Source organism: Tachysurus fulvidraco, chromosome 5, assembly GCF_022655615.1.
Source record: "Tachysurus fulvidraco isolate hzauxx_2018 chromosome 5, HZAU_PFXX_2.0, whole genome shotgun sequence".
NCBI lineage: Eukaryota > Metazoa > Chordata > Actinopteri > Siluriformes > Bagridae > Tachysurus > Tachysurus fulvidraco.
Window position 1 is genome coordinate 20,074,516 of NC_062522.1, and position 26,432 is coordinate 20,100,947.

Genomic DNA, 26,432 nt, shown 5'->3' on the forward strand with positions numbered 1-26,432 from the left:
CTAAATGCAACTGTTTCTATTTCCTTTCGATTATCTCTCTAAACATAAATCTCCATAAATACACTAAAACTTCCAGAGTCCACTATGGGAATATCTCTGTGATCTGTGCCTATCAGACCAGACAAATTTCTCCCCAATGATTAATTCCGACCTAATTGAATATATTAAAGACAGTCCCATTCGCTCGGCCCGTGCTGCTGAGCCGGGATCTCTGCTATCGACGTGGAGAATCAACAGTAGCATTAGTATTAGCATTAGCACGCTTGGCCTCAGTACACAGAAGGAATAATTCTCTAATGGCCTTGCTGTTTGGACTTGTAGGAGACGCAGAGGCATAGATTATAATCTCGCAATTAGCGAAACAAGGTTTTATTGATTGCCGTTCTTGGTCCTCGGGGCTCCGTGCTAGTGATTGAGAAAGCAGAGCACAGAGAGGAGAAGGAGAAGAGCGAGCAGTTTGTCCTGAAGAAGAATTGGTTAGAAATAAACTAAGACTTTGAAAAGGGAAAGAGGAAGTACTCTGTAGAGCTAACAACTAGCCTGAGAGATTGCGACCGATGTATCATCTTAAGTGTTTTGGCAAGCTTTTACCTCACCTATTTTTTTTTACTCTCTTATAAATTCTCCCTGCGTTAATCATAACGTGCTGGTCATCTCTGTTCAGCTCCAGCCCACACCGTCCCTTTTATACATGAAGCCATTGACCACGTCTTCTCCAGCATCGTTATACGAGATCATAAATATAGTTTACGTGACCTAGCCGTTGTAGATCAGTGACGAGGGAAAACCACGCCGATGACATCACTGTGAGCTGAAAGTCCAGGGGCCTCAATCACTTCAATGCTGGAAGAATTCAGACTCATTCTGCTTCACAGAAGGTCACAGGAGTGGCGAGTGTGCTCACAAAATATTTTCCGAATGTAAATACACCCTGTAACGTTACATACCACATTCATCACCAACACTTTCCAGCGCTTAATATCTTTCTTTAGTTATTTAATATTTTATTACAGCCCAGAGGTGATGAATACGTTGCCATCAACACAATTTTTACTTTGTTTCTTTTGTTCATACACGACACACTGAAATAAAGGAACCAACATACAAACAGGAACTATGAGAAAACTGGGTTCGGGTCCATTTCTTAGTGCGCGGGAATTTGAAACGAGTTTTTTCTTTTCATTATGGAAAGTCTATGGTACATTGAGAAAAAAAAGGTTGTTGAATTTACGTAAGTCACACGCGTCCGTCGGGTCCATGTTAACACAGATTGTTTTCATGTATTGTTTAGAAACTCTACGTAATATAGTTTCTTAAATCTGACTGACCACATATTCCATTTAGTAAACCCAAACGCTACTTTTACCTGTGTGTATGTATGTGTGTATATATATATATATATATATATATATATATATATATATATATATATATATATAGAGAGAGAGAGAGAGAGAGAGAGAGAGAGAGAGAGAGAGGGGAGAGAGACTAAAAACTGGGATCTTTTCTTGATAGCTAAAATGCCTTAAAATCACATGGAAAATACAGAGACTAATCGATTGAAATATATTTTCGCTCCGGACCAATTTCGAATGATTTTTTTTACATGGAAAAAAAATTGGTTTTGATTCATTAGGAACATTTCTAATTGCTGGCTGTGGCACTAATGCATTTAAGCGCACCGGAAAAAAAATAATTTTAGTGTTTGTTCATACTGTGTTCGTGCCACACAAACTGATGTTTGTACTCGTTATGTTTTTAAATTTTTTATATATATTTTTTTTTACTTCATTTGTCTCTTCAGTATTTCTTGTCGTGTGACACTGTGTGTGTCTTCTCAACCTCGAGCGATATTGCTCACCTCATCCTTAAAAATCATTTGTTCCTTCTTGAACAGCTAATATAAACTCTACACTTGTTTGGGGGAAGGACACCGAAGGGCAGTGGAAAAGAATTCTGCTTCCTGGTTTCTGGTTCCAAAAGGTGTAGTGTGAGGAAAATATATATATATATATATATATATATATATATATATATATATATATATATATATATATAAAACAAAGTTGACCTCTTTGTAAATGGCTATGTATTATTTTCCATTGAAATAAAGAAAAACTATGCCTTTTATAGCCGATATCGATTTCCCAGGTAGCTTTGCATCACGACAAAGCAGCTCAGACCTGGATCGACTGGCGTCTTGTATGACACACACCTAAGGGACGACAGGATCATATAATTTGATCAAAGGCAGGACAGCAGGTGTGTGTAGACAGACTGGACTTAACTCATTTTACAAGAGTCTGATTGAAGTTTGCAGTCCACTGTGACTGACAGGAAGCCTGCTGATTGACTGTGATTGGGGATTTTATATCATTGGCTCATTTTCACTGATTAAAGAGTAGCCATGCTGCCAGTAAACTCCTGCCTTTGTGTGTGTGTGTGTGTGTGTGTGTGTGTGTGTGTGTGTGTGTGTGTGTGTGTGTGTGTGTGTGTGTGTGTGTGTGTGTGTGCTCTTGTGTTATGTGTACATATGCGTTCTGTGTGTGTGTTTTTTCCCTGCTGGTCTGAATTACAGCTGAGTGCATTACCGTGATTTACAACTTCCTCCCGCTGTTTAGATTGAAAAGAGAGAGAGAGAGATAAAGAGAGGAAGAGAGAGAGTGAAGCAGGCAAATATGCGTTCAACCCTCTAGCCTACCTCTCTCCATCTTTTTTTTTTTTTTTTTTTGTGAAACAAAAACAAAGAGAGAGCCTGCCAAAATATTTCTATAGCCCAATCGCTGACCAAGCAGAGAATCAGAAGACAAAGCAGAGAGAGAGAAGGCTGGCAAGTGAGATTTGATGTCACAGCAAAAGCACTCATCCCTCTCTCCCTCTCTCTCTCTCTCTCTCTCTCTCTCTCTCTCTCTCTCTCTCTCTCTCTCTCTCTCAAACTGCCCCACAACACTCCCTACCCATCTCCGGCTGTTTAGAATACCTCTCTGACACCGGATTGCTAACAAATGCAGCTGGGTGTTTACTTAAAGGGTTCGGGTTGCCAAGTCTGGCCCGATACCTTCTTTAATACCATTATTACAGACTGGAAATGAATGACATGGCTCAGTTAAATGGGCTTTTATTGGGCCACCCACTTAAGCGTGGCTTTTTTCTTTGTATACATGGTGTTATCAATCTCACAATCCACCCAGCGTCCTCAATGTTTAAAAAGCCATTAGATAAACATTGCTGCACTTCTCCATCTGCTGTGTGCTCAGCGTGATGAAACCCACAATGGCACCGTTTTCATTTTGCCACTTTTAGACAGAAATCTCTACAGCAGAATATCTTTAATGCTTATATGCTAGTGATAAGAGGAGAGAAGCTTGTGTTTGAAATGAATTAATGAGGAAGTTAGAAAATATCATTTTGGAAATAAAGAAGTTTAATACCGTAGCTCACGCCTCGTGTGTCGTTTGGACCTGCAGTCTGCAGTGATGACCTTCTAGCTAGACAAATGCTTTTGGTAAGTGTGAAGTCTGTGGACAGATATAGACTAAATTGACAATGTGTCTGTTCACACTGACAAGTGAGTGAGACACACACACATACACACACACACACACACACACACACACACACACACACACACACACACACACACACACACACACACACACACATACAGCTGGGAAGGACTGATAAACACAGAATTGGGCATTGAATTAGTGTTTGCAGCAGACAGACAAATACTCTGTTTATTGTATCTTTTGTGTGTGTGTGTGTGTGTTTGTGTGTGTGTGTGTGTGTGTGTGTGTGTGTGTGTGTGTGTGTGTGTGTGTGTGTGTGTGTGTGTGTGTGTGAGGAGAGAGTGAGAGAGAGATTTGATAGTAAAAAGAAGAAAATGGAAGCAAAATCTTTACAACAAAGTGTTACCATACACAGCTTAGACACACACACACACACACACTATTATTATTATTATTATTATTATTATTATTCAGATTCCACATTATGTGATCGTCAATGACCACATTTTTCTGTGTTACTCAGCAAAGTGACAGATAGGTCTTTTTGTTGCTGTTGCTGTTGTTTGTTTTTACATTTTGCCACATATCTTAAAACCCATGCACTGTACAGACAGAATTTGAATTACAGCCAGTTCTTCTGGTTTCTTGGCATATAGCATGAACATATTTTCAGAATTCGAAATATTTAGCCTTCAATACAAATGTATTCGTATAGCTCTTTTAACAATTGACATTGTCTCAAAGCAGCTTTACAGAACATCAAGAAATATAGTACATACATACAGAGATTAAACATATTTAAATGTGTTTGTATTTATCCCCAATAAGCAAGTCGGAGGTGACTGAGGGGATTGTGGCAAAGGAAAATCTAGATTTTTTTAAATATTTATAATATTTTGTCCCTTCTACTTGCAACATTCTCTTGCAGACTAGGATTTGCATGAACCTTCCAGGCGTGTACAATATACTGAGGTGGTCTGGTGAACATCAGTACAGAGTGGAATAACGTTCTAATAGCATGTTTCAGAAAACAAGCTGAACTTTGGTTTACTTTGTGTACTATTTAGTGTTCTGTTCTGAATCTATTCATGACTGGGTCATACTGTATATGATTTCTTTAGTGTTAGATGCCATTTAGAAAGAACTTGTGAAGCCACGATGCTTGTGCCTATATATTTAGGCAACACACACACACACACACACACACACAAAAGAGAGAAAGCCCACTGTCCTGACTACAATGTGGCTACTTGTGTAAATGTCTGGATAATTCTGATACGTTGATCAGTGTGTGTGTGTGTGTGTGTGTGTGTGTGTGTGTGTGTGTGTTTGTGTGTGTGTGTGTGTCATACTAAAACCAGAATATATAGTCCAACTCACCTTCCTTCTGGCCTCTCTCTCTCACACTCTCTCTCTCTCTCTCTCTCTCTCTCTCTCTCTCTCTCTCTCTCTCTCTTTCTTTCTCTCTCTTTCTCTCTCTCTCTCTCTTTCATTCTTCTTCCCTTTCTCCCTAACACACACACAAAAGACATTTATTCCCTTGAGTGATTTGTTGATTATTATGAAAGATAATTTGGCAATTCATTATCCAGTCACAGCATCACAGGCAGATATTATTGAGTTAGTTCTTGAGTCATCTTTAGAGAATAAACTCATCAAATCTGCAATTTAATCACCCTTTATTTATTTCAGCTAAACTCTCTCTCTCTCTCTCTCTCTCTCTCTCTCTCTCTCTCTCTCTCTCTCTCTCTCTCTCTCTCTGTCCCCATTTCCTTATCATTAATTCCATTTTTCTCCCCCACGTCACCTGACTGTCCTCTGTAATGTCTCAGTAGTGTGTCTTTTCCAGTCGGCCGTGCAGTTATAATGACCTGTTAGCTCTGACCCGACACAGTTCAGCCAGCAAGCTTCCCCTGTCCAATGTAAAAAAGAAACAGAAACAGAAGGACAGATATGAAGCAAGACGTTTTTGACCGGACAAAATTATTCCTCCTCTATGCTCCTGTCATTTTATTTATTTTAGCCTTGTAAGACTCTGTCCTTCAGATTGATTGGCAGATCAGACCTGATACTGAGGTCAAAACATACTTGTCACACAGTTTTTTTTTAGATTTGGTGTGATTATAGCAGAAAAAAGAAAATGCTTGATTTTGGAAAACATTAAGGATCTTAGATGAATGACAGCATTAAGAAAACAAAGATAAAATTTGTATAATGTGCCTTTTTAGAAATGGGACAATAAAACCAATGTCTTTGGTAAAGTATATACAGTGGTTAGGGATGAAGTGGAAAATCACTTGAGTATCGCATTAATTGAACTGATATGGAGTTATCAGTAGTGGGGCATCACGTCGGTGGGTGCAGCGGGTAGCGCTGCTGCCTTACAGCTCTAGGGTCCCGAGTTACCGATGTGTTTAACATGTTCTCCCTGCATGGCTTTCCAAAAACATGCTGCTAGGAAGACTGGCTATGTGACTGCCCCTAGGTGTGAATGAGTGTGGGAATGTGTGGGTATGCCTGTTTGTGTGTGTGTGTGTGTGTGTGTGTGTGTGTGTGTGTGTGTGTGTGTGTGTGTGTGTGTGTGTGTGTGTGTGTGTGTGTGTGTGTGTGTGATTCAGAGCGTGTTCTCAACCTCACACCCGGGGATAGACTCCGGATCCATCCTGGCCAGGATAAAGAGCCTACTGCAGCTAAATGAATGAGCAGTTGTAGTCAGAGGGTGTTTGGTGATATTAAATCTTGCTAATTGAAACCTGGGCCCACACTGGCATGCCGTGAGTCAGCGTGAAGCTTGAAGTGTGGAGATGCAGCAAAGTGCCTGAGAAGCAGTGTGTGTGCACGAGTACCGTTGTAGGAGTTTATAGGTAAAGAAGCACATCACACATCTTCACATTCAACGCAGAGAAGCATTAATTGACCTTACAGTTATAGTTTCATGGCACGTGATCACCGAGGCATGTGGAGATTATTGGTGTATTTAAACGACAACGCAGCATGAGATCGTTCTCGACGTGAAATCAAATGATCGATTCAAGATCTAACGCATGTATAAATAATCTAATCCTCTAAGCAGTAACTTTTAAATTTCCTTCTTCCTGTTGTCAGAAGTAGCCAGTGCCACCAGCCAATCAAATCAATCCAACCTCAGTGACATCACACACACTTAATAAAGCCTGACAGAAATGGAGTTGGCCTGGTTTATGAGGAGAGCGACTAGAGGCCAGGTTTGTGAAGAGATGTAAAAAGGCAATTGGCAAAAAAAAAAAAAAAAAATCCAATTTCTGCCATATGAAAGAGAGGGAGTTAAACTCTTATGTCTGTTCTTATTAACTCCGACTGGTCAGACAAGGCTGCTAATCTAGTGCTTTTCTTTGTGTATGTTTTAAATAACTTGTGTAGGGGTGTTACAGAGGCAGAAGAAGAAAGAGAGAGAGAGAGAGAGAGAGAGCGTTGCTGCTCTGGTCTTGTGTTACAGTAACATGAGTCTTGTGGCTTTGTTATGTCTGAAAAGCCTGATATTATTTCAGAGTGTAGAATAGATACTAGAAAGCCTACATATGTACACACACACGCGCGCACACACACACACACACACACACACACACACACAATGCCACAGCAACACATGCACAAGCACATTGGAGGGTTAGATATTTTAGCCTAAGCCATGTGCTGTAAGAGGAATATGGGGATGAGCAGATGGTGTGTAGGCTCCGTGTTCACAGCTATATTTGTGGCTTGATAAGAATCGGTGTGTACAGTAAGTGGTGTGATGGGCTTTAACTTCCAAGTGTGATTAATTAATTGTTTGTTGCTGCTGAAGATCTGAACCCATTTCACCCATGGAGTGTGGAGTGGTCACTGCAGAATAGGTAAATATTTGCGTGGGTTGATTTGACACACGCAACCTCCATTCGCTCTCATACACACACACACACACACACACACATATATCCAGTCACACTGAAGTGTGCGTCTGGTCTTAGGGGTAATTTATGATGGGTGCCTACTGCCAGCCAAATAAAAACAGATGACTCTCCAAAACGTCTGCTTCGATAAAGGCACACACACACACACACACACACACACACACACACACACACACACACACACACACTGGGATTCTGAGATAAGTGGCTTGCTTTGTCTGTACTGTTTGTGTGCAAGGTTAGGATGCATAGACATAAATCATTTGTGTCACTGCACTAATATAAGCAGATAAGTGCATATTAGAGAAAGGAGGAATCTGTCACCACACACTCTCCCTCTCTGTCTCACACTTGGACTTATTGACACACCTAATAAACACCAAACCACAGCTCCCCGAATCACACTACTGAATATTTCACAAATATTAGACCTGGACCACACTGGCGTACAGTGTGGTCCAGGTTTAATGAGCATAGTTGCCGACTAAAACCATCTCCAGCGGCTCCTAACACTATTTCTAATCTAGGGATTATTGTAACAGAGCTGTACTGTTTCACACATATACAAGTGTGCATGTGTGTGTGTGTATTTTTAGATAACAAATGTTAATATCATATTTATCTCTTTTTAAAATCTTCTTCAAGGTCACAATCTTTTCGAAATTCTCATCCAGCTCTAAGAAAAGTACTAAATAGTTAGAGGTTTGTGGTTCCAACTTGCAGAACAAGCTTCACGTTAAATCTATTTGGATTAATGAAGCTCTTGGTGTAATAAACTAGACAAAAATAACTTTATGGCCAAATGGCATCTGTTGTGTTAAGACTGAAGCTCACATGGTCATATGGTTGGACATCTAATCAGTCTGCCAGCATACAATGGATTAGATTAATGCCAGAGATGCTTGGAAACCTTCCCAAACTAGACAGATTTTTTTTTCCCCCTGCTCATATTTACTTTTTTTTTTTTCCCTTTTTTTCTTCTTTTCAGTCTCTCTTTGCCTTCCATCTTCTCACTAACTGTCTCTTCAACTGTTTCATATAAAAGGTGTTTTGTGTGTGTGTGGGTGTGGGTGTGTGTACTCGTTCCTAAGCTAATAAAGCAACAGCAAACGTGTTGAGCGTATCACGCACGCGTTCTAGATATTCTCAGAAATTTGATAGCATTCATTTTAGAGTGGCTCTTCTGCTCCAGTTAATGAAGGCTCTAAATTGAAACCCTTAAACTCAACACGGACACCATCTTGCATTCAAATTGAGTTCTAATATCCTTGAAAATTGAACTGAGGGACACAATGGAACAGTTTGCAAACAGAGAACAAGGAGATCAGCAGAGTCAACATGTCTTCTGGTCGCATAGGTGCTATTTAAAAAAAAATTGGCCAAATATACACTAAACACTTTTCTTGTTTAGACTTAAGGAGAGACCACATACACACACACACACACACACACACACACACGTTACATCTGTAATGCACACAATTACATTCTGTATTATGAATTATGCATTTGTCCAAATCGTTCAGCTGGTACATCCTTGAGATTTACATTTCATCATCAAGGACGTTCATTGTGGCTTGAGTTTAATGCTACTTACAAACTCACTCACTCACTCTGTCTGTCTCTTTCTCTCTATCTCCCTCTGTATTTCTCTATTCTGTTTCTGATGTTTTCTGTCTATTACTGTCCTGTGCAGCTGCACCCAAAGTAAGTCTCATTGGCTTTGGTTCTGCTCTCAGAAGCTATGGTTTTAGCAGGATTTGATGAATCCATGCGTGTATTGAAGTGAAGTGATGAGCCTTGTTTGTCCATGACGGTCTAGAGGATTGTTGAAGCACTTACTTTACATTTTCTAACAAGTAAACTGACATCTTAACTCCCAATCAGCAAGGAATCAGTTCAGCATGATTCATTATAAATTCTGCACACAAACGTTATATAAGACTGTGTAAAGACTTATCGGACATGGCAGTTTAAGGAGGAACAGTCTAGAGTTGTTAGAGTTGAAGATAGGGAAGTGGTCTTCTGAAGTGAGAAGACAGGTGGACCTAGGGGTTAAGGTGTTTGACTACTGATCAGAAGGTCATGAGTTTGAATCCCAGGTCCACCAAGCTGCCCGTCCTGGGCCCCTGAGCAAGGCCCTTAACACATAATTGCTCAGCTGTATAAATGAGATAAATGTGGGGCATAAGGGCATCTGCCAAATGCTGTAAATGTAAATGTTTCACAGAAAGCTGGTGCAACATCTGGACAGCTGCTGTTACAGGACAGCTGCCTTAAGAGTCCAGTTTGCCTGGAGGGAAGTCGATGTTAGATTAAGCATACACCGTCGATGTTGGATTAAGCATGCTTTTAAGAGAAAGGGTTCTTTGGTGATTTGAGCTCATTTGGGGTGATGCATGTTTATGAAAAGTAATACATATACAGTATACTCACTATCGAATACTGTGCTTTGCTATAATAAACTGTGGTACTTAATACAAAGAATGATTATTATGCCAGCAAGAATTTGCTGTGGTGCTTCATGGGACTTATATTGTTAGTGAATATTATCCTGGACATGTCTTAACATTCTTTCTTATTTCAGTTACTTAAAGAATATTGATAGCAAAAGACTCAGAACTCTATATTCAGCACAAATTGCGTTGCCATAATATGTGATTAGCATACAAGGGTGTAAAAAAGTGTTTGCCCCCTTTTCGATTTGTTTTTTGTTTTTTTTTTTTCATGTTTGTCACACTTTAATATTTCAGATCATCAAACAAATTTAAATATTAATCAAACATAACACAAGTAAACAGTTTTTAAATGCTTGCTCCTAAACTTAATAACTGACCCAGTCTCTTTCTTATGGTGGAGTCCTGAACACTGACATTAGCTGACTAGCTCAGGCAAGTGAGACCTGCAGTTCTTTGGATGTTGTTGCTGGGTCTTTTGTGACATCTTGAATGAGTCATCGCTGCGTTCTTGCCGTAATTTTGGTCGACCGGTCACTCCTGGGAAGGTTCACCACTGTTCCATGTTTTCACCATTTGCGGATAATGGCTCTCACTGTGGTTCACTGGAGTACCAAAGCTTTAGAAATGGCTTTATAACCTTTTCTCGACTGCTAGATCCCAATTACTTTCTTTCTCATTTGTTCCTGAATTTCTTTGGATCCAGGCATGATGTGTAGGATTTGATGATCTTTAGGTCTATTTCAGTTTGTTAGTCAGGTCTTATTTACGTGATTTCTTGATTGAGAACAGGTGTAGCAGTAATCAGGCATGGGTGTGGCTAGAGAAATTAAACTCAGGGTTTTTTTTTGTGTGTGTGTTTAAAAAGCCTTCATTTAAAAACTGCATGCTGTGTTTACTTGTGTTATCTTTGACTAATATTTCAATTTATTTGATGTTCTGAAACATTAAAATGTGACAAATGTGCAAAAAAATTTACACCACCGTATATGTGCACCTTTAAAATTGGTTAGAATTAAATATTTTTCCACGAATGAGCTTGGGGATTTATAATACTAAATATACTTTTACAAGAGTTTTAAGTACCGGATTATGCAAGCCAGAGTCTTTATTACAGCGTGTTGCTAAATTCGTCCTGTTTATTCATTCATATTAAACAATACACTGATTTAAGATTTGTGTGACTTTTTTTTTTTCTTTTAGAAAGGCTGTTTATGAGGGAGTGTCTATGGTCAGGAAACTGTGCTTTCTAACTTTAGTATAGTTGTTTAACTATAATACTACAACATACTACTAAAACTCTACCATGAGTTTCTAAATGGTTAAAAAGACACTGATGTTTGAATCAAACGATTCCGAATCCGAGCAAAAAAACAGTAAAAAAAAAAAAAAACTCCTGTCATGTTGGATATACTTATTTATAGTTCAGTATGGCCAACATAATGCTGATTATTAAGCTGCTTCATAATAAATAATGTTCTTATCAAAATGTTTAATAAAATGATTAAATCTGGTTCTTGAACATTTATAACGCAAGTACAGGTTTTTGGATTGCATTGCAGCTACAAAACAGACTCAATATTTTTTTTAATTCTGGTAGACAGACAGACAGAGAAACAGACAGAGTCAGATGGACAGACAGATAGATAGACAGACAGACAGACAGACAGACAGATACAGATAGATACATTAGCAGCAGTCATAGTAAAGACTATAAAATTAGTAGAGATTGTTATCTCCTAAGCAAAGTAGCAATTCAGGCTCCTTTTGTCTTTAGAGAAGTTACCATTCTCCATTCCCACATTTAAACAGACCTCCTGGTAATCCAGAGCCTGGTTGTCAGAGATCATAGACATGTGAGAACTCTCCAGAGGACGTGGCAAGAGACTCTCTTCACACAATGGCTCTCGATGTTTACAACAGACAATTTAGTTTCCTTCCAACAATTATGAGGGAAATTGAATCTCAGGAAATGTTCGTTTTCGCGTCCATTAGACCAAACAATAACAGGGAGGCCCCAAAGCTTTACAAAGACATCTGTCTTCAAAGGGACCATTTAGAAAATTAATATCCAAACCCTGGCAGGAAAATATCACCAATGAGAAAATCACATTGAAGCCATTGGCATTTTTTCCACTAATTAAACTTCGGCCGGGAAAACAAAGGTATTCATAAGCAAAAGTGGGAATAGTGGCTTTAACAATTGCTTTAAAAATAAACCCACTGCATTACAGAACTAAAGTCAAATATAGTATTAGAGTAATAAGACTAAATATAGAAGCTGCTTCTATTATTTGTGCAAGATCTGGTGTAACACAAAGTCTAATACCTGGTCTATACTTTAGGCAGTTCTTTTTTCCATTGTACTTTCCTGTATGTCAAGTTTTATTATGTTACCTCATGTTAGTGGTGTAGCAATGCCATTTGCCAAAAATATTCCACTTGACTTCTCAGCCTTGGGGAAAAGGTGAATTATTGTGACATGCAAGCAACAGAGGTCTTTTATGTAAGAAATATACACTAGTCAGGTAAAATCAGAGGTCCTTGAATCCTTGTCTCTGTCCTCTTGCTCAGCCGTAGATTTGCTAAAAGTATTTGTTTGCAAGATAAATGGCCGTTCGGTGAGAGAAGATGACAGGCAACACAAAGATGATATTGAATTGATTTCTGAAATGTTGCAGAACTGACTGTTTGATGTATATGGGCAGACATGAATCATAAAAATTCTATTAAAAAAGCTCTTGAATGGTTGACAGCAGAATATTATTTCTGATGATTAATTTGACTCAGTCATTATGGAAGGGGCTCCAGTCAGATCGCCTCCCACAAAATTGCTTTTCATTCCCCCTTGAATACCCCTGCTGCTCCTCTCTCTCTCTCTCTCTCTCTCTCTCTCTCTCTCTCTCTCTCTCTCTCTCTCTCTCTCTCTCTCTCTCTCCCCCTTAGTATGAGTTTTCCATTCTTGTACAACGCAGTCATATATTTTTTTTGTCTGGCCGATCCGCATTTAAATGACATAGTTGATCAGAGAAAAATTCAGAGGTGTGCATGAGAATGTACAAGAAAAGAAAGACACGATAGCAAATCATTCTTTCATCCAGGGACGATGTAATCTACTGATACAGTAGCACATGCTGATTGCAGCCACGCATAATTCTATGTTCCAACCATCTTGGAGCAATTTGGGGCAAATTCAGGATGACTAATTACTAATCAGAGCCTGCTTTCCATAAGCACCATAGCGTCATCTTGACTGTTAGTCAGACATCACAATAAAATTGCTAAAGTATCTGTTTCATTTGTGATTGAAAAGTAAACTTGGTCCGCTTATGTATGTATGGCTTTCTCATAAAAAAAATGTTCCTCTCTCTCTTTTTTCAGCAGAATTACTCTGGGCAGGGAGGAGGCAGTGGGAACGGAGGAGGTGGTGGTGACGAGGATTATGAGATTCCTCCTATAACTCCACCAAACCACCCTGAGCCTCCTTTGCTGCATCTGATGGATCCAGAGTCCGGCTATTTGTGTCACTCGCTGCCCCATAACGGCCTGATCAACCCGTACTCATACCCCGAGCTGCCCGCGCTCATGATGTCCAACATGCTTGGACAGGACGGTCACCTGCTCTCAAGCCAAATGCCCTCGGTGAGTCTCAATCACAGGGTTCTTTGGGCGGGAAGACGGCAAGAGAACTGAGCAAGACTGGACGAATGACCTTATTAGCTCTCATATAGCACAGTATTGCCCTTTTGCTATATGTAAAAAAGAGGGGATGTTGAGAGCTACGAATAGTTACTGATAGATCAGTCATAAAAGTGTGAAATTTATTACTCCTTCCATGATTTTTCAATTCACTGATCTGAAATTAACAGAAAATCAAGCAAACCCTGTAATATTCGGCTTGGAATTTTTGAAAATTACCAAAGATTATCAGCAGATTTGCTCCAAGACAAGATTTGGGTTTGATGGCATCACAACACGCATTTAGCCATCAGAGTAAAAGTTACATGAAAAAGTTTGTGGTTGCAATTTTGCCAATTCTAAAAAAAAAAAATGCTCCTGAAAAATTCAGGATGAACAGATTTACTGGATGGACAGCTCTACATTGCAGTCAATTTATAATCATATCCTCTGCGGCTCATCTCCATCTGATCTCAAAGCAAAAGGGCTGCTGAATAAATTCATCAGTGCCTGTTTTGCTCGGGTATTGCTCAAGCATTTATTCTATCACTGTTAGCATACAGTACAGTCTATTCCTCCTGGTCTTGCTCAGGTATTGAAATGTCAGTTATAAAGAAACTACACTGTCATGTAAAAGCAGGCAAGCCGTAAATAATAAGGATACTCAGTGAAAATATATAGTGTCCATTGATTTTTATTTTCAAAATGATTTTTTTTTTCTGCTGCTTACTTGAAATATTGAGGGGGAAAAAGAATATTTTGGATATCTGTAATGCCAGCAAGCAGAAAAGAGAGATTACAGAGTCTTGTGTTGAATGGATGACGACGGATTGTGAAAGCAACTTCTCGAGGAATTTTCTCTGTCGAAAGCTATAGACTGATAGCTGTAGTGATTGCGAGAGAGTTACTCATGACTCCAAAACATCGACCGGTTGATACTACTAATAAAAGAGACACTGTGAGAAAAAGGATAGAAATCACACATTACTTGTATGCACTACAAAATGCTGGTATTCAGCTGTGGAACCTCTACAGCTTAGTTTTCGTCTAGTACAGACACATATACAGTAGACACAGCAACTCAAAGCTAGAGAGTATTTTCCTGCAGAGACAAATTAGTAAGAAACAGTAGGTAGCTTTTGGTGTGTCATTTGGTCCGACATGGTGTGGTTTTGCTGAGAATTTATTTGTGCTGGCTTGGCTTTGACGTGCACAAAATCTGTGGTGATGAAATACATCAGACACATCAATAGGTCGGTGCATATTTTCCATCATCAGAAAAAGGAGGGAAAAAAGCCATTAGGGTTCATCTTCCTCCCAACGCTCAGCTGGTAAAAGAGAGAGAGAGAGAGAGAGAGAGAGAGAGAGAGAGAGAGAGAGAGAGAGAGAGAGAGAGAGAGAGATCTGTTTTCATTAGATGTGGTTTAGAACAAGGGGAAAGGGAGAGAGAGGGAGAGTGTGTGTGAGAGAGAGAGAAATAAAGAGATGAGAAAGAGAGAGCGGGATGGAAGAACGAGAGAAAATGTGGAAGAAAGCAGGCTGAGTGAATGAAGAGGAAGAAGGAAAATGAGTTTGAGTGGAATTGAATTGAATGTCTTCAATACTGAGAGAGATTTGTTTGTTTTGTTTTGTTTTGTTTTTAAGAAGGGACACAGCTTCCATTTCACAAGTCATCAGTAATATTAGCTTTTAAGCAAGAAATTGTCTTGCTCTCATTCCTTATGACAGTTTTTATGCCAAAAGCTACTTTCATTTTTAAGATGGCCATAAGAGCAAAACAGTACTATTATAATCCACCATTGTGTGTTATTGTGTGTTATTATGTGTTAATATGAGCATCCAGCAATTGAATTGTTTTCTTCATGAACACGATACTTTTAATTCTGAAAACTCAGAGGTTGTGAACCGAGCTCAGTAACCAATATAGCTCAGTCCCTGGTGGAGCTCTGAGAATAGCTAAATTGTGTGTTGGGGATGTTGAGCTCATCACCTTGCTGCATTTTTGCCTTGAGGCAAAGTTTTTAACCTCAGTTTTTTAGTACAGCAAATATAATATGAATATGCTAGCAGTAAGTTTACCCAAACTCCATTCCCTCAAGTAGCAAATAGGTTTAACCGCCAAACTGTAGCTCCAACCATCATGCCAGATCAAAATATCAATAATTTACATTGAAATCTATGGAATTATTCACAAATATATTGTGTATTCAAATCGATTGTGCCGTACAACTAGCCTAGCATTAATTTTTCAGCTGCCTTATTAGACCCGATCCACCAGCTTCATCAGTTGATTGAAAGCCATTTACCCATTTGCCAAAAGGCCTAAGATTCCTTCAGGAGAGAGTATCAAATATTTCCAGATGAACATGATATCTATTCTTGATGCACTGATGCAGTTGGCAGGGCTCCCACTCGTCTCGCTAATGCGCTACCTGTCATAGCCTCTTCCAGTGGCCCCAATGCATTAGACATCCAATATCCATGATCAAGTGGCACGGATCTTATCAATCAACCTCAGGAAGGTACTGTACAAATTTTCTGAAGAAGGAAGAGGAGATTTGATCTAAGTGGAAGTACTAGGTACACAAGCATGCGGCAAGCAACAGTTAACAAACTGTTACAGGTTATTGTAAACACTTCGGTTAATGCAGCTTTCTCTATTTTAGTGACAGGAACTTTTGTGAATACAATCATGTTATTGACAATCATGAACAATTTGTATTCCTCTTATGTCACCCAGAATATTTTCTCACTGCTACACAATGAATGTTCCTGTTTATTTAGTATTTCCACTCACCATCCACTAGGAATACATGTACACCTGCATATTCATCTAATCACGACAGCAGCACAGTGTCTAAAAGCATAAATACAGGTGTTGAGCTTCAGTTAATGTTTACCTCAAACATCATTTTCCGGTGTGACTTACATACATGGGGCATGGGGCAGTCGTGGCATAATGGTTAGAGAGTCTGACTCCTAACCCGAAGGTTGTGGGTTCGAGTCTCGGGCCGGCCACGACTGAGGTGCCCTTTGAGCCCCCAACTGCTCCCCGGGTGCCGCAGCATAAATGGCTGCCCACTGCTCCGGGTTTGTGTTTGGATGGGTTAAATGCAGAGAAGGAACTCTGAGTATGGGTCACCATACTTAGCCGTATGTCACGTCACTTTTTCACTTCATTTATAATACTGAGCAGTTGGGTCTTGCTCAAGAGCACAGCAGTGTTAGCAGCTTGCCAGTGGTGGATTTGAGCACTTGGCCTTCCCATCCATAGTCTAAAATCCTAACCATGGTCATGTTGATGAGAGCGATCAGAGGAGAATATGAGCAGACTGGAAGACTATTGTAAATCATATCATCACTCTTTACGCAGAACCTTACAACAACCTTAAGGTGGATGAGTTACAACAGCAGAAGACCACATCAGGTTCCATTCTAGTCAGCTGAAATCACAAACCTGAGAATATCAAAGCACCGATTCATCCACACTCGAAAAAAAAAAATCACCTGGTATTTCTCTAGCCCTCAACCGTCCAGTCTGGATGAGCCTGTCAGGAATGATATAGGTACTCATATGTCATGCATTGCGCTGCTGTAGTAATGTGTGTAAAATGTGAGTCGTCTCGAGAATAGCCCGAGCTTTAACGAGGATCCGTTATTAGTATCAGGTTTATCTCGGTATTGTCACTGAAACCGTTTATTAGTTTTATTGCTTTTAGTAAAGCAGTAATATTCTTATGTTCGTCTAACACGTTTCCTGGATATTTTGCTACTTAAACGTGCTGCAAATGCTAAAACGCTTATTCATCATCATAGTTGAAAGATCTAGAAAAAGCTAGAACACAAAGCCATTTTCACAGCTCATTTGCTTCAGTGCTACTGTATGTCCAGACTTCATTTCTGGACACCGTGTGACATTCCTCGCCTGGCTTTTATTTCATTCTTTTCATTTCACTCAGCATTCCGTAAGGCTCAATTGGAAGCATTTGCTTAGTGAACCTTTAATATTTGCCTTTATATTACTCCTCAAATACTGAGCCTCCTGCTGTTTATCCAATGGCGTGAAAGTCCTGGCTCAGGCTAGATATCGCTGAAAGATTATATATTTTACATGGACTCGCTATACATCTGATATATCTGCTACGTGCCCACACTAACATACTCAGAAATATCTGTTGGCAGCAGGAAAGTGAGCAGAGACTTGAATGTGTGAAAATCTGCTGATTTTTGATTTGTGGTTTGGTTCTAAGCTAACAAGGGAATAATTAGTTTCACATATCGCTAGCAATATCGTTTCTGTACATTACGGACAAAGCTACTAATACGAACGTCCTTCAATACATCAAGTCTTTAGGCAATTAAGTGTCAAATATGCAAATTTGTCATTCGATTCGCAGACAATTATGCTCAAGGACAGAACCAATGTCATGAGTGAATCTGGGTACAATCTCTCTCTTTATAAGACAGCGAGGATATTGCTGACAGTCTTCTCACCTCCATGTTGATTTGCAAATTCTCCACCATCTGTTCTTTACGAGCAGTTCTTCTCAAAGTATTCCTTATGCCAAGCCCACAGGATACAGATTCTTTGAACCCACTTCCATAAAATAAATGCAGTGGATAAAGCAATGCATCTGCAGCCCAGCTCGGGCCTGGTAAAGCCATCGCAGCTTAAATTAACTGGACTGTGGTTTGCGCCATGCCATAAATAGTCTCAAGATGATGGCCTACCAAAAAGTAGGAGGCAGTTTGTGGACATTAGGACTCCAACCAGCTTTAATCAGATATTATATTTATGTTGAATTTGACCCAGGTTTTCTAAATGAATGTCTAGAGAAACAGCTTACTTCATCCATCATGTCATATTTGTGTGCAGGGCTAGGAGTGGAACTTCTTGCTTGTGTGTGTGTGTGTGTGTGTGTGTGTGTGTGTGTGTGTGTGTGTGTGTGTGTGTGTGTGTGTGTGTGTGTGTGTGTGTGTGTGTGTGTGTGTCTGTGTGTGTGTGTGTGTGTGTGTGTGTGTGTGTGTGTGTGTGTGTGTGTGTGTGTGTGTGTGCATGTGTGCGTTTTCAAACGCTAGAAATAAAAGTATAAAAAAAAACAGCAAACCAAATTTTCTCTGAAATATTGTCTTGATTAATCATCCCCAATCCAAAGATATTTGCATCACCACACAATCTCGGAATCATATTCTCGGCAGAAATGCTTTATAGAACTATTAATAACTTTGATATTTTTCCCCCTTGTGGCAGTTGAAAAAGCATGATAGAAGGCATTTTTCTGTAAGCAATATTACACAGATGATTGATGCGTTCACCAAACAAAGAACAATCTTTTTGAAATTTGACTATGGAAAAGAGTGAGGAAAGAGAGCAACATCAAAAAAAAAAACCCAAAAAAAAAAACATCCCTGATTTTTAAACAGCTTTCTTTTCACCTTTTGCGATTATTTATTTTCAAATAGTCCTTCAGGGTAATGTACCATTTTCTTATTTCACACTGCTATTTCCCATAAATGAGGCGAAGGCGCTATAAATCAAGAGCCAAACAAAGACTTGTGCAGAAGCTCGACGAGGTCTAAAGATTTATGTAACACATTCATGTTTTCCACTTCTTCATTTTAGTGCTGCACTGTGAAAGCCTGCCTAATAAAAGGCCCTATTAATATTTCCTGTTGCCTAGCAACCGCAGGCAGCAAGTAATAGCATTCCGCGGAAAAATAGATGACCGGGCCGATAAGGAAAAATTCAATTCTTTTATTATCTCTGGGGAAAGGGGTGCCTTATTTCTTTCCCCCGCAATATGATATGAGAGTGTGCTTGTGTATTAAGAAATGTTTTAAAGAAATAGAAGTTATTTTCCAATTTCATTATATCACAAATTGGGGGGGGGGATGCTTCTTTTTTCCCTTTTGAAATAAATTTAATTAGTTATCTAATCAAGGATACGCTTTGTGTACATGTTTCTCATATAGATCTAATCATGCGTAGATGACTCTGTTCTTATAAAAATAGTTGTACCATTTACTTGGATGATGAGCTTTCCGCTGTTACGAACGTCTTACTGTATCTACTAGTTTTGCTAGTTTGTAGTGTGTGCGGTAGCTTGGATACCGAGCTGGGATTCGATTGTGAGTCAGCATACCAGTAGCATATCCACAACATCCTTATCTCAGTGCAGGAGAAGCAGAAAGAAGCAGAGAGTGGAGGACCTAGAGCTGCTCCGTTACTAGCTATTACTACTGCACTAGATAAAGCCCTGTTTTATGTATCTCATTTGGCCACCAGCTCCACCATCTTATCATAGCATGAAATCATGTCCATATTACTGTGCTTTATATCTCCCGCATGCATCAGCTGACTGCAGCCTTCGAAACGACTACTTTTAGCTCACTGCCTGCTGTTGTGGGTGAGAGAGAGAGAGAGAGAGAGAGAGAGAGAGAGAGAGAGAGATGAGGTGGGATGATAGAATGAGAGGTGATTGCAAAGAGAAAAAAGACAGAGAAGAGAAGGAAAATGTGATGCTCTTTTCTCCTATTCGGTCTCTTTATTTTTTTTACCCCCTCCCGGCTCTCTGATAGCTCTTAGAGGACGCTGTGGATGCTGCTGTAGTAGAAGCGAGCTCTCTGTGTCAAACTGCAGGCATCTCCACTACTTCCTCCTCTACTGAAGTGAGACCCATGGTCAAAATCGTCCTGGAGCATGGTGCCGAAATTATTTTGATAAACAATTTACAGCAATGCTTTCTTTTGTAGTGTAGCACATGCAAAAAAAAAAAGAAAAGAAAAAAAGAAAGGTTTCCCATTAAAACAGTCACTTAATGCCAATATGGATGTAACGTAGTGAACGTTCAGTCAGCAGCACAGGCCTACAGTACAATCGATGTCCAATTCAACACTCATTTCCTCAGTAATGCTGTTTATAACCGAGGATATTTGTTTTGATGCAGCAGGCACGGTTATACAAGAATACCCCGAGGGGGACTTTAATTTAAAAATATATTTTTTCATATGTCAGTTATATTCTGGAAGAAAACAATAGTTTTTTTTTTTTTCAGCAATAGCAAATGGTTTTGCAACAAAAAGTAATTTACAGCCTTTCCAATGATGCATTTGGACAAGCCTTAGGAGTTTACGAACGCTTTTTGCTTTCTGTTTGTTTTAGAAAACTTTCTTCATTTTGGCATGCAATGACTTCAGGATGCATTCTGAGCGACTTCAGAGCCAGTTTAGAGAGGATAAAAACGTTTAGTGATGTGTGCACTATGCGTGATATAAGAGATTTGATGTAGCAGTAAATCTTATTTCTCAAAAGATAAGACTTCTAAATGTTCTCTATTTTCGTCCCTACTATCTCAGCTACATAACCAGCTTGAACATGAATCGAGACAGATTTGCAAAATGACACGCCTAAGTATGCTTCCTCACAACTAGCTGCCAAACTAGATCAGCGAAAATAACTGATAATAATTAATACAGAATTAATTCTCGCCAAAGTTGACTATAACTGCTTGTAAAAGCTCACTTTATTACACCCTAGTGATTCTCTGTGGAGTACGTGAAGCCTGTTTAGATAGAATAGTGCCAAGGCAGATGTGTTTGGAGTTAGCAGGGGGTTTTGGATTGACTCTTGGAGAGATGCTTTGCTGTCACACACACATGCAGCGCATGTGCGAAGAGTTAACACACTCGCTAATCATTCTCAAATGAACCTAATTGTCGCTTCGACTCCCTGCTGAGAAATGTGTGTGTGTGTGTGTGTGTGTGTGTGTGTGTGTGTGTGTGTGTGTGTGTGTGTGTGTGTGCGCGCGTGTGTGTGTGTGTTTTGGCGCCAGGCTCCACTTCTCATTAGATGCAGAAGAAATGTTCTGTCTTACAGTCTGGATCATGTATGGAGTGCGCTGCCTCTTTTCTTCCAAAGCCATTTCAGAGCTGTCATGTCAAGCTCTGCTCCCAACCCCTATATAATGCCTCTAGTGGTGGGAGAAGAAGAAAAAAGGAAAGAGAAATCCGTGTGCCCTTTTAACTGAACAGTCGAACATAAAAACATGCTGGCGTTTGGAGAACATTTCTTCTATTCTTCCATATATATATATATATATATATATATATATATATATATATATATATATATATATATATATATTATTTATTTATTTATATAAAATGTTGGGGTTTTTTTTCAGTTAACTATCAGATATTTCCTGTTTCTCATTAACTTTCGCTTACTATCTACAGGTAAACAGGAACATGTCAATTCATGCTTCCCCCATATTGTAATTCATTAACAGACACAGTGTATATAGCTGATCAAGCAAGATAAGCAGTCTTTTCTGTCTTTTCTAACATTGAGAATTTTTTGTTTTATTTTTTTTAGATCAGATATCTTGACACTTTTAAAGTCTAAAACAGGGCTGTTAGAACACGAGGCTGAAGGACTACAGCAGAACTAACACTGCACATTCAGCCGAGCCTTTTGACATTAGTGTCTTGAAGGGTAAAAATGCACTACTCAAATTTTTGTTTTGCAAAAAAAAAAAAAGGAAATAAATAAAATAGTGTGCACAACATGCTCATTAAATATCAGTAATTGCAAGGGTGAGTAATTCTCTTTTCTTTTTTTTTTTGGGATCAGGTGCCAATACTTCTGGGATTAATGACTCTATATGGTTGAAAGAAATGTTTGATATTTAATATAAAGATGAAAAAGTAGTATTTTTTTAATCAGCTTACACTGATTAAACCTGCTTTGTTAAATCAGTAGCTGTGGTCTTGTCCTTTTATTATCCATGCCTCCGTCCATTCAGCCATTGGTCACAGGGAACCTGGAGTCTATCCCAGGAGACTCAGAGCACAGGGCAGGGTACATCCTGGACAGGATGCCAGTGTATCACAGGGCATAATCACACACACTCACACCCAGCAGACCATTTGGTGATGCCAGTAAGCCTACAGCCTACAGTCTTTAGACTAGGGGAGAAGACTGGTCTACCGGGAGGAAACGGGGCTCAGCAAGAACGTGCAAACTCGAACCCCAACTCTGTACGTGTGAGACAAGCATGTTAATCACCAAGCCAATGTCCACCCCCATCCCCAACTCCCATGGGATAAAAAAAATTGGTCAGGTGAATTATAAAAGCTTGCTTACTATAGATTTCTTATAATACTGCAGCTTCTATGTATGTAATGGGAATGTAAACAAATGTGAATGCATTATTCAGTATGTATATGTATACTTTTAGATGTATACGTAACATCTAAAAGACAGACAGACAGAAAGACAGATAGATAGATAGATAGATAGATAGATAGATAGATAGATAGATAGATAGATAGATAGATAGATAGATAGATAGATAGATAGATAGATACGTAGATACGTAGATAGATATGAATAAGAGATTAAAGGCACTCTACGTTTTTGTTTCCATACAGGCTGGAGCCAGTGGTTGGATACGTGTGGCATGAGCATGTTGTACTGAGCTGTACATTTACAGCATCCTTGGTAATTGCTGGTCAAGGTCACAGTAGTTTAATTTAAGCTAATACTTTGTCATATTTCAGGAAGCTCTGTTGTTTAGAGCAGGTAGAAATCAAAGTTGTTATAACTGTAGAAGCTGAAGATTGATCTCAAACTGAGACCAATTACAAACTGTTGGTCTATGTTATGCTGTTACTGAGCTTGAGGAACTGTCATAGCCAGAATATGCATGTTTATCTAGTGTTTTATAGGCTTTCTGTGAGCATTGTTCATATTTAATTTGGAGAAGGAAAAAAAAGCCATGCTAGAGATTTAAGCCATGTCTATGCACTTCACGGTTAAATCCAATAAGTTTTAGTACTAAAGACATAATGATGGTGGTTATAGTCTTGTCGATTATATCTCAGTGTTTTTAGTCTGTTTATTTGTTTATATGGGAGCAGAAAAGGAGATACGGTCATAGAAGTAAAACTTTGTCAGTCATGCAAAAGAAAACCGTTCTTCATTTTCTTTTGTGTCAGAAACAAAAACAGGTGGAGCTTGATTCCTGTGGTGTAAAAGTTAGTGATCACAATTCTGTTGATCTGCAACAAACAGAGGAAACTCTGTTTAGTGTTTAGGACAGATATAAACAGCTGATTAAGTCCTTTTTGGTAATGGGACAGGTTAATATTGCCTGTGGAATCAAGAGTTGGACTTTAGTAAAAGCCTGTTGGTTTTTCTCTGATAAAACTGGACACAGCTGAATTAGTCCTACTCACCTGCCCCAGACTTTTGTTATTGCAGAACGCTCTAATGTTACTTAATTTGTTAAGTGATGTTCAGTAGAAAACCCTTTGCTGTTTGCGAGTGTGTGTGTGTATGTGTGTTACAGAATCTTGCCATATTACACTGATATAACAGTGTAAAAAGCAGGTCCGCCATGCTTACTGATTAAACCAGTGTGTGATTTATAAATCCACTAACTTATTAGTGCTCCTAGCAGGGTTATAAATGACCCTCCAGCATCTGCACCCAGCCAGAGAGACAGAGACAGAGGAAGTGAGGAGCAGTGGTGGGTTTTCATGTTCTGCCCTCAGGGTGAATGGGGAGTTGTGGGGAGGGCAAAGCACGGCGAGTCTCCCTCTGTTTTCTCCCTCCCTCTATCGTGCTCTTTCGCTCTGTTTACAGCGTTTGTGAAGGATCAGTCTCTGGCGCTTGGCTAATTAAAGCTGCCATGGCCGTGAGCCTGCCGGGATAATGTTCTATTATTATAGTCATTTGTTTCAATTAAACGCTCTGTGATTTTACAATAGCAACTGTGAACCTGGGCCGAGTGAGCCATCACTCCCAACAAGATGTCTCCAATCAGAGAGAGAAAGAGAGACTAGAGAGAGCGAGGGAGAGAGAAAGGGGGATGGATGAGAGCTAGAGAAAGGGAAGGACAATAGAGCTGCCAATATGCCAAGATACACCACATCTCCCCTTGGCTATTAGTCTTGGTGAGTTCACTCAACCATCCAAAGGTGTCATGAGTCAATCTACAAAATATTCCTGCTGCTGATAAATTGTTTAATTACCATAAATCCCTTTTTCCATATGTAGTGAACATATTAGTGGCTTAATCCTGTACTTGAACAGATTGCTGGAATTTCAGCCTGTTTCAGACAGGTTTGTGTTGTAATAATGTATTTCTTTTTTGAATATATGTAAAGAGGCAAGTTTAAGGGGCCTTAATTGCCCTAATGTGTAACAGTTGGTTCAAGACCAAAGGATATATGTGCAGTCAACTCTCTCCTGACAGCAAGTCTACACTAATTGAAGGTCAAACCGTAGCAGTCAGGCTAATACAGGAGAGGCAATATTCCCAAACATCACAAGCTCTCAATCGTCAGACACTTACAAGGGACATAAAAAAACATTAGGGTACCTTTGGCATACTAGAATTTGAACTCAAAACATTTGGGCCACTGACACAAAACCTAAACTCTTTTTACCAGAGGCCGGAAAATGTAATTTGTTTCTGTTTGGCTCTGCTTTTGTTCAGTATTGAATTTCTTTGTCATGTCACACTCCACAGTGGTGCTTAATGGCTCATATGAAAGTAAACACTCAGGGCTTTAAGTATTTCTGTTTTTACCTAGCTTACCAGGGGCAATATATTCATAGAAAAGTTTCAACCAAATGTTTATATCTTCAAAGTAAATGGTGATATCAAATCCATTTCTACTCTCTGAAATGCCCCAGGTGCTTCTTCATAAGCATCTAAATCTTCTACCACTAAAATTCTGTGTAAGGTAAAAAACAAAAGCCAACAGCGTCCTGACTAATTTTATAACAGACATGCGGCAATAAAATAATTAGTTTGTACCGATTCAAAGTGTCTAATAAGTTGAGTTCAGTGTCCTGCTAAAAAAAAGGTTAAAGAAATAGAAAGTGTATAATAATATTTGTGATCTCTAGTTATTCTAGCGCTAATTTGTTAGTTACTCCAGCATTTCTGTTCTACTATTACTTTATTACTAGTTACATATTTCTGTCATGTCATTCCAAGTGCAGTTATAATAGCATTTAATAAGAGAAAACATAAGTACGTTTAGCACCAAAAAAGAAAAGAGCAAGAGCTTCTTTTTTCAGTCAGTGTTTTTCGATAATGTTTATTGTCATATAAGTTTCAGAATGCAGTTCAACTCTATCACATACGCACAGTCACGAAACTCGACTCGGCTAGTTAGCAAACTATGAGATGAGGCATGATACTGGTGTAGATTGCTGTAATTGTTTGAAGATTTGAAGAATTGTTTTTGAGTATAAATAGGGAGACTGAAGGATTAAAACTCGTAGCCAAATGGCATTATGGGTAATGCAGACCTCTTGCCAATGAAAGAAGTTTAAGCCAAAGGTCACCTATGTGTTGCACAAATGAAGATGGCATTAATATAAATGTTGATTTGCCATGTTTTTGTCTTCTGAATTCTTTAACGATGACAGAACCGGTCAGGATTCTCAACAGAAACTGCTATGATTTTAAATGTTCTACTGATTAGATGATGCACAAGACAAATTTCCCTGTTTGATGCTGACCCATCTCAGAGCACAAGCTTGAAATTGTCCTTCAGCACCACCTTTCCGGGTGCATTGTGATGGTAATGAAATGGTGCCACATCACAAATCAGCAATCGTTACTGTTTATAAGTGCAAACCCGGTGTGTTGCTATGCTGATACTGAGAGGTGGCACACAATTCAAGTAAGCCTTTGAATTCTCTACGGAGGAAAAACTCTGCTGATCAAGATATTAGGTTTATGTGTGGGGCTTTTTCTTCACTATTGTGTGCTTTATCCTGCTAGCGTGAGCCCAGGGTGAGCAGCTGGGAATTGGCCAGTTATGTTAGTCGAGTGGAC

At 39.2% G+C, this 26,432-nt stretch overlaps 1 protein-coding gene across 9 annotated transcripts in view; it reads left to right on the forward strand.

Moving 5' to 3' along the window:
- Positions 1-26,432, forward strand: part of tox2 (TOX high mobility group box family member 2) — a 113,368-nt gene that overhangs the window by 66,987 nt on the left and 19,949 nt on the right. For 5 of the 9 annotated variants that reach the window (XM_047813562.1, XM_047813564.1, XM_047813568.1 and 2 more), the window contains one exon: positions 13,276-13,536. In XM_047813562.1, coding sequence (XP_047669518.1) covers positions 13,276-13,536 — 261 coding nt within the window. The remainder of the gene's footprint in view (positions 1-13,275; positions 13,537-26,432) is intronic. The other 4 variants (XM_047813563.1, XM_047813565.1, XM_047813567.1 and 1 more) reach the window with 1 other exon arrangement.